The sequence below is a fragment of the Rutilus rutilus genome (assembly GCF_951802725.1).
Source record: "Rutilus rutilus genome assembly, chromosome: 25".
NCBI classification, from domain to species: domain Eukaryota; kingdom Metazoa; phylum Chordata; class Actinopteri; order Cypriniformes; family Leuciscidae; genus Rutilus; species Rutilus rutilus.
In genome coordinates this window covers 28714505-28723986 of record NC_140229.1, presented here as the reverse complement: position 1 = coordinate 28723986, position 9482 = coordinate 28714505, and the positions used below count along the sequence as shown (strand labels likewise).

The following is a 9482-nucleotide window of genomic DNA, read 5'->3' as shown; positions in this document are numbered from 1 at the left end:
TATGATAAACAAACTTGGGCAAGACAGGGCGACGCGATGGGAACACAAATTAAAAAGCTTGAAAAGAAACTTAAAGTAGATAAACAATACACGTCCGTGCTCGATGAGTGCTGCGGTTCTGCAGGCTTTCCTATAGCTGCAGTTAAAATAGCGGCGATAAATTCAAAAATTGGCGATGATATATAAAGTGATAGCGATGAGGATGATATGGTAGCAGCTCTACCGAGCGGCATCCAAGATCAATCATCCCTGACAGAAACTCGCAGACAAACTCCAAATGCACGCTCTAGTCTGGGAGTGCGCGATCTTTCTCCAGAACCCGCGACTGAAAAGTATTATCCAAATAGACCCGAAGAACCGAAGCCCCGCAGTCCCATAAGAACTCGAAGTAAATCTGGCACTGTTCTCAAAAAAACAGTAAAAGTTGCTGTACTTAAAACAATGACTAACGCAGATGATGAAGTCACTACCATTAGCCGACCTTTAACTTGCGAAGAATGCACAAAACACAAAGAAGTTGTGGGCATGATGCCAAGGAAAGGCCCTTTTCAGCCCTACTGGGACAACTTAATGTTACAGGCCTCAGTGTACAAGTTAGAGCCTAGAGACGTTTGGCAAGTAGCCCTCCTCACTATTCCAGACGAGCTAAAACCAAAAATGTCACGCGAATTGAGATCTGGAGAAATTATAATCAAACAGGAAGATGAGGATGAAAATGAGGTTTACGAAAGATTGAGGGAGACTTTATTAGAGTTAAGGGGACCAACACACGCCGAGTGGAACAGAATTTTAGACATCAAACAGGCCAACAAAGAGCCATTTGAAATTTATGCTGAACGTTTATGGGTGACCTATAAAGAGCACTCAGGGTTAGAAGATGCACGGCGTGATCAGGAAGTTTTACTACAACTCCTGAAAAATAATGCAGGTCCTCATATACAGCAAGCGCTCGTTCATGGAGCCGATCCATCCGAGAATACCTACCGGTCACTGGTGAATTGGGCTTCCAAAATAGAAGCTAGACTCAAGCAAAGCAAAACTCGGTCCGTTTCAACAACACAATGGCTAGCTGAAGGGAAAGGAAACAAAAAATTTGATCTAAAGCCCAAATCTCAACCCTTCTGTTACTTCTGCAGAAAAAATAATCATGTTACACAAGATTGTTTCAGATTAAGGAGGGCCGAAAATAATCAAAAGGTAAACTCTAAAGCTGATGATGACATTCTTAAGCGGTTAGAGAATTTGATCATAAAAAACAACTCCTCAGGGAGCAGCCCAAAACAAACGGAAGAACAACCTAAAAATCCAAATAACCCGTACAGGAACCTCCAAGCAGACATCGCTAACCTGCTAGCAAAATACAACAATCCCCAATAGGGGTGCGTGGCCTCCGTTGCTATAGGAAGTGTTGTCACAAGCGGAAACCGAATCAAAATAAGAGCTAACCTTGGAGGCCGGTTAGTTAACATTCTTATTGATAGCGGAGCTGCTTGTTCTTGCACAAACATTCCGTTACCACTAAGCACGCGAACAATCCAAATTAAAGGTATAGGCGATACTTTGATGACAGCAACTCAAACAAAATCAGTCCAACTCGATCTAGGCATGGTAGTGTTAAACGAACAATTCTGGTATTTACCAGATAACAGCGAAGGAACTGTATTGGGTATGGACATTATGAGAAAACATGGCTTTGTAATTCATTGCTTTGAAAAACAAATTGAAGTACAAACAAACAAAACGGCAAAGAAATGCCTGCCTCAAGGCAGGGCAAACATTATGTCCATATCCAGTACAGATCCAATTCAACTTCTCATCAACAAACATAGCGATGTTTGGGCTAATCATGAACACGACTGCGGCCTTGTGGATTTTGAAGTATGCATTGAGGGAGAGCCCCCTCCCCCACAAAAACAATATCGCATTAAGCCAGAGGCAGAGGTCGCTGTTCATGAGATAGTGAAACAACTTGAGATCAGAGGCATAGTTCGGCGATGCTGTTCAACTACAAATTCTCCGTGTTTACCAGTTCCAAAACCTAATGGTAAATGGCGTATTTGCATTGATTACCAGCGTCTCAATAAAGTTCTGCCTAAAGCAACAGCTATAGTGGCAAATCCAGCTACAATCTTATCACAAGTCTCAACCAATGCTTCGTGGTTCACAGTGCTTGACATCAAAAATGTTTTTTGGTCTATTAAGGTCAAACGAGAAGACCAGTGGAAACTGGCATTTACTGTAAATCAAATGCAATACACCTGGGAAAGAATGCCGCAAGGCCTTCACAACAGCCCCTCCATTTTTCATCGAGCTGTGGCAGATGTGCTCAGTCCCTTATTAGGGACTGGCAAAGTAGTTCACTATGTAGATGACATATTGATAGCCACAGATGAACCACTTGAGAACCACTTGCAGCTGGTTGACGAAGTGTTACAGATGCTAGGTGACGCAGGCTTTAAAATGAACAAAGAAAAAGCCCAAATTGCGCAGAGGGAGGTACACTATTTAGGATACACTCTGACTCAAAGCCACAGAGCTTTAACAGACGACAGGAAAAAATGCATTGCCGAACTGCCTCGACCTTATACTTTAAACTCGTTGCAAAAAGTATTAGGAACGGCAAACTATTTACGAGATTTCATCCCTGATTTTGCAAATACCGCCGCACCGTTGTATTCGCTTTTAAAAGGGAAAACAAAACCAAATGATGTCCTTGAATGGACCGATGAACACGAACAGGCTTTTACAGATTTGAAACAGCGTTTGTGCGCCGCGCCCGCCCTGGGTTTGCCCAACCCATCAAAAGGGTTCCACATTCAAGTAGACGCGCATGAAATTACGCTAAGTGGAGTCTTAGCTCAGGAATATGGAGGAAAACTGCGTCCAATCGCGTACTACTGTTGCCTTTGGCTTGCTCAGTTGGGGATATTCTGGGGATATCTAATTTGATTTTATCAATAAATTCCACTAGAAACAAACCTTGTTGTATTATTTTAATTTAATACTGTGAAGCTGCTTTGATACAATCTGTATTGTGAAAAGCGCTATACAAATATACTTGACTTGACTTACTACAGCTCTGGTCGAACAAGGATTCGACCCATGTACACAGCATGTGCTTGCGGTGCATTGGATGCTAAAAACAACAGAACCCATTGTAGGTTTCCAATCTGTGGTTATACACACAATGCACACGCCTGTACGAATGCTGTTACAGGGCCGAATAAAGGGAGTTTCCTCCCAAAGATTAGCGAGATGGCTAGCAGACATTCAAGCGCACGAAATCACAACAAAAAACACACAAATTTTGCCACATCTGCTCGGGGATGTTGAGGGACACCCGCACACATGCCAGCCCAAACAAGAGGCACAAAGCCTTGTCCATGACGAGCCACTTCCAGGCCAAGTGCATGTGTATATTGATGGGTCTCGATTCTGTCAAAATGGTCATTTCTATACTGGCTGTGCAGTGTGGACCCCTCATCTTCCCGAGACAGATGCTAAACGGCAATTATTGTTTAAACTACCAGCTAACATATCCGCACAAGAAGCTGAACTCATTGCATTGCAAGAAGCAATCAAGGCACACCCTGAACCGCTCTGCGTGCACACTGACAGTCGGTATTCTTTCGGCGTCGTAACTGATTTTATGGCACAATGGCAATTGAGAAAATTCCTCACTTCTGCTGGAACGCCCATAAAACATTTCAACACCATAACTGCGATATGGCAAGCTGTACAAGCGCGAGAAAACTCCATTTCCGTGGTAAAAGTGCGCGCGCACATTAACAAAAATCCAGATGTGCATGAAAGAAACAATAACATTGTTGACCAATTGGCAAAGCTGGCAGCAGTGAAAGGCGACCGTTGGCAAAACGAGACAACCTCTGTTTCTGTAGCAAGTGCTGCACAAGTCACACCCATCGACCTCAAACAGTATCAACAAGATCTGTGGGTCTCTGATGAAGAACTTGTGCCACATTTGAAACATGATCAGATGGTGAACGTAATTGAAGGCATAGTAATCCGAGATGGGAAATTTGTCGTTCCAGAAGCCCTCCAAAAACCAATAATCAAATTATATCATGATTATGCGCATGTATCGGCTACAAAAACAGCACAGTTGATACAAAAACAGTTTTGGTGGCAAGGAATGACAGCTGACATTGAAAGATGGTGCTATGCCTCTCTGGTGTGTGCAACAATTAACCAGGGAAAGCTAGGTCGAACAAACCTACGCAGACCAGAACCACCAAAAGGGCCCTGGGAGTCCTTACAATTGGATTTCATTGGTCCGCTTCCCAGTGCCAAGGGAGGGTATCGCTATTGCCTCGTGATAATTGACAAATTCTCAAAATGGGTTGACGCAATTCCCACTCGCAATAATACAGCAAACACCGTGGCACGTGTGATGGCGAACCAAATCATTCCTCTTTGGGGAGCACCCATTCAAATTGAATCAGATCAAGGGTCTCACTTTACTGGACAAGTCATGAAAAATATGCGCAAAATTCTGAACATCAAGCAAAATTTCACATTTCATACAGGCCGCAAAGCTCTGGTATGGTTGAACGTGCGAACCGCACCATCAAAGAAAATATTGCTAAGCAAATAGCTCAACACCAAAACAGGTGGAGTGATGCTTTACCCACTGTTCTGACTGTGCTGCGAGCAACCCCATCAAAAGCTACAGGCATCAGCCCATATGAGCTTATGACTGGAAGGGTGATGAAGTTACCCATTGATCCAGAAATTTCCCCAGCAGACCTGGGGCCCCTCATGCTCGCAACTCAGCAGACGGTGTTGGTGCAATTGCAAGAAAGGTTGAAGGTGCTGCACGCCCAGGCTGGACTGAAACAACAGCAGTCAGACCTGACAAATGATGCACAATTTAACCCAACCTCTGAAACAACATTTTCAGAAGGAGACATTGTGATGGTACGCGTTTTTGTAAAACAAAACGCATTTTCCCCAAGATGGCACGGGCCCTATGAAATTAAAGCTGTTTGCAACAGTTGCGTGGCCGTGACTATCAGAGGAAAATTAAGATGGTACCACATGTCCCAATGTAAACGGTTCAAAGGTTCATTGAATTAATTGTGATCTTTTTCCTTCATAGGACAGTCGTCGCAATTCCATGGAGGCCAGATGCCAGGACAGTGTCCGGACCCACCTGCATCGAATTGGGACAACGAGTCACACTCGCACACACCTTAGGATGCGGTAGATGGGTATGGAAATATATTAAGGGGCCATCCACATCATACATTCCAGTCACATACAAAGAAATAGTCACATGGCCCCCCGGATTAGCACCGGAACCAAATTGTGCAACAAAAATATGCTGTAAGACAGGTTCTACCCATCTTCCAGACAAAAACTTCACAAGCTACACACGCGCACCACAATTTCACCACAATATTACCGCCTGGTACCAACTTGAAGAATTCCCAGATTCAAATATTGGTAACATGCACACACTATATGAAAATAACAACCATGGCGGAGATCCAAAAAAATGTTATTCCACTAAGGATCTCCAACCATCCACATATAGGTGCACACACACTACAACACATAACAATACACATTTCAAGTTTACTGAACTTCTTTTCAATCTAACAAATAAGGTGTCTAACAATAACTTGAAAACATTTGTTTGGACTGGCCGAAAAGAAGGAACATACTGTGTGGGAAAATGTGAGGCAAACATGGATAATTTCACTAGCCCTCACAATTGTTCATGGACTTTACACCATTGCTTTAACTTAACCACATGCGGTTACAAAAAACCCACACAGTGTCCGAAATTGTATACCACCCCTCCAGGGGGCATAATCAAAGGAAATGTAAATAAGACTTTACTACATGATGTCAATCTTGTGATAACACATGTCACGTATAACATCTCTAATGTGTTATCTGCTTATGTAAAACACTGCAACTTTAATGATAAGACGTATACATGGCTACAGTCACGCATCGATGATTTAATTTCTGATTACAAAAACAGACCTGCAGTTCAAATTCCATCTGCTCGTACCAAACGAGACCTGTTTGGAAATATAGAAGGCCTTTTTGGCTCAGTTAATTCTATATCCAACACTTACAAAATAACAGGTCAATCTCAATATTCAACTTGGTTGGCAAATCAGGTAGCTACTGGGTTTCAACACATCACCAATAGTAACGAAAACATTATCAAAGCGGTCAGATCTGAAGCGCAGGCGCTTCTGACGACCAGTCAATCAATTTTCAATCAGACCCGTACCATCGAGCATGACTTAGCCTGTAGATTGTATGCACAAGATTTGTTTACTGCAGCAAGACAAGAAATTTTAGATCTTCGTCTCCATAAAACACCTAGGCATGTTTTAACCTGTTAAGCTGCAACCCCACTTTTGAAAAATCCCCAGAAATGGCATACCCAAACTGAAACAGATACAGTTCATGAACCCTTTGCATTAAAAGCACAAGTATGATCTCATTTGAAAGCTGACACCTGGCAGTTTATTGTAAATGTAGAATTAATTATTGTCATAATGACAAAAATTTTTATAAATAGCTTCAAAGTTTTGTAAAATTATTAGAAATTAATTTTTATGAAACATCCTCATGAAAATAAAATTGAAGTTGGCACTGAAGCAATCTAGAAATGCACTACAGCTAAAGCCATATGTCTAAACATTCTATGTTTAAAATCTGAAGATAATAAGTCCAAAACTCTGTATTTAGTTAAATGTTTTTCAAGACCATGTCAAATGACTTTATTTTGATTTGACGCTAAAATGCTACTGATGTTTATTGTCATCTTCTAACCATCTATCCAGTATATTGTCTCTATTGTTTTGTGGTGCAGACGATCCCCATTCAGTCTCAGTCTCCCCCTGCACACATTCACACCTCTCCAGCCTGGTTATGGCTCGAAATATGCATTTCTTTTGTCTGCATTATAGCTACTAACGACTGGCTATTCACAGGCTATTCATAGGGTTTCAGTCCCTAATTTCTTTTCTCAAAGTTTACCTCACATTTTAAACTGTATCAAAAGCATTTCTTGAATAAAGACACATTTCAGGTAGCATTCAAAAAATAATAAAAGTATAACTTCTAGGTAGCAGGTGCACCTAGGGCTAGCTAGCATGTTAGCTTAGCACACCATCAATACACGACAATTTATGAGATTAAAACCATGTTTGTGCTCTAAACTTACTTTTTAACGCACGTTGAGTATTTTAAATAATCTTCTGTGATCTAATTTGGCTTCAGATAAAAAAAATCAGACAGAAAATATACTATTGGATAGTGTTCTGCACAATGATAGTCTATATAGATTAGCATTACATTATAAATATAATCTATTATTATGAAAATACCTGGCATGGCTTGAAAAACACAGGTAACTCAAATATCAGTGCAATCATGTTTATTGTCTTCAAAACGTCTGTATCTGCATGTTACAGCGCGATCTCTTGTTAGCTTTGTGTGTATCAGTGACGTCCTGGAATGTCACATGATCATGGCTCTTCTTCATGTTCCATATATGGACTATTATTGTGCATATAGCGCCCTCAGGCTATTGGTATGAATTAAAAAACACAGTATCGGAATACCAAATGCTCATAAAGATTACATCGACGCATTTGGGTATAAATTCAATAAATATTATTCCTGTCTATAGAAATATGATGTAAATCTATGAGAATCTATCAATATTTCTCCAAATCTGCACATTTTTGAGCTAAAGCCCTGAGGGACGTTGTTTTGTGTATCGCTGTCATGACGACAGCACAGAGTTTTTTATGAATGAAAGCGGCTGACGCGCATAATTCATATTAAAGGTATCGACTCATTTTTTCATTTCATAACCCCTGACACAAATTAAGACATAACTGTCACTATGAGTTTCTCAGAATACAATAGTGGTCAAATACTGAAACTTGAGTATTATATCTTTTTAATTATGTATAGTTTGTCAAGGTATAACATTAAATCTGATAGTAATTTTGAATTAAATAAATAAATAACGCTTCAGTGCGCGGGCGCACTGGCAACGGTTAACAGGTTAAATGATCTTATTGAAATTTTAGATCTGCATAGATGGCTTGCATCAGAAAGAATGAAAAATATTAAGTATTCTGAATTGCTTTCAACATTAATGATGTATACTGGAAATGAATGTACTGGCTGTATTGGGTTCTTTGCCACTTTCCCTCTAATTCACCCAGATCAAATTTATCTAAATTCCACTACCATACGCTCTATTGGCGTGGTAGTGAGGGATCAAATTATAAAATGGGATCATCTGACGGGGTATATGACTTTGAAGGGCACTGAAACCTTGTTTACCACTCGCACCTGTTGTCATGAAACATCTAGTTACATTATCTGTACCTGCAACACTCTACAACCCTTTTCTTCAAATAATTCTAAGCTCATTAATGTTCAGTCATTGCATGGTCATTCTGATGCTGTTCAAGTGTCTCACACACAGTGGTGCGTCGTCAGTGAGATGAATTCCTTCTCCTATGGAGGTCTGACCTGCCCTGCGAACCACACGTTCTGTTTGGAAGTGAAAGAGGACTTTTCAATGGGTCAGATAAACATCCTGGGGAAGGTACCGATGGACGTGGACGTTTCTCCCTGGTGGGAGGACACTTTTTATGAACAGAGCACTCAAGCTTTGGTCAAAACAATGGACTTGGTGCAAGAAATCATCTTACAGACTGAGTACCATCTCAACCAAGCTCAAGTGGAAGCGAATCTGGCGAGAAAGACTGCAGAAATCCTGTCCAGCTCCTCTACCCGCTCAGCAAGGTATGCTTATACCTGGTGGGACTGGACGTTCCGTGGATGTGTCCTCGCCAGTGTGATCATCTTCGTATTCACACTCTGCCAGTGCTGCTACTTCAGATGCCTTCTCCGCACAATGCGCACTTCAACGAACGTGGCCATTGCGCTCAATCCATTACAGGTACCAGCCCTACGGAAACTGCAACCATAAGCGGACTTCATCAAATTTTGGCCCCTCAGGGACTGATCTAAATCTGCCCCAAGGGGCCAGGGGCGGAAACTGTAAGGATGGACTTTTACTAAGACTGAATTCAAGAATCCTAACCTGCAATAAAACAATAAAACTCACTAATCTGAAGAAGAGATCTGTGGGACAGAGCACAACACAACCTCTCCAATCTTGTCTCTTCCCCCCATGCTGGGAGCCTGACTCCTCACACTGTCTTCTTCCCCCCAGGTCTTATTCAGTCATGCAAAACACACACACACACACACACACCTACTGTCTCCAGTTGTTTTATGAGAGGTCAAAATAAATACTTTTGGTGCGAGTGGTAAAGAAGTTTCATTCCCGCAGCAGCAGAGCAGTCAGAACAAAGAAAACAATGCCTGTTCTTCTGATGTGGGAGATGCCCCAATAAAGATAATAGATAACCATTTGTGTTTATCCCCCAAACTCAGGCGTGACC

The 9482-nt window shown here is 41.5% G+C and overlaps 1 protein-coding gene across 1 annotated transcript; it reads left to right on the top strand.

Annotated features, from left to right (window-relative positions):
- Positions 1–4563: 4563 nt before the first annotated feature.
- On the top strand, positions 4564–9004 carry LOC311285446 (uncharacterized protein; the record flags this gene model as incomplete). The annotated part of the gene is made up of 4 exons (XM_084401101.1): positions 4564–4938; positions 5120–5195; positions 5830–6371; positions 8036–9004. 4 exons carry the CDS (start codon positions 4564–4566, stop codon positions 9002–9004), a joined length of 1962 nt encoding a protein of 653 aa, XP_084257227.1.
- Between the last annotated feature and the right edge of the window lie 478 nt (positions 9005–9482).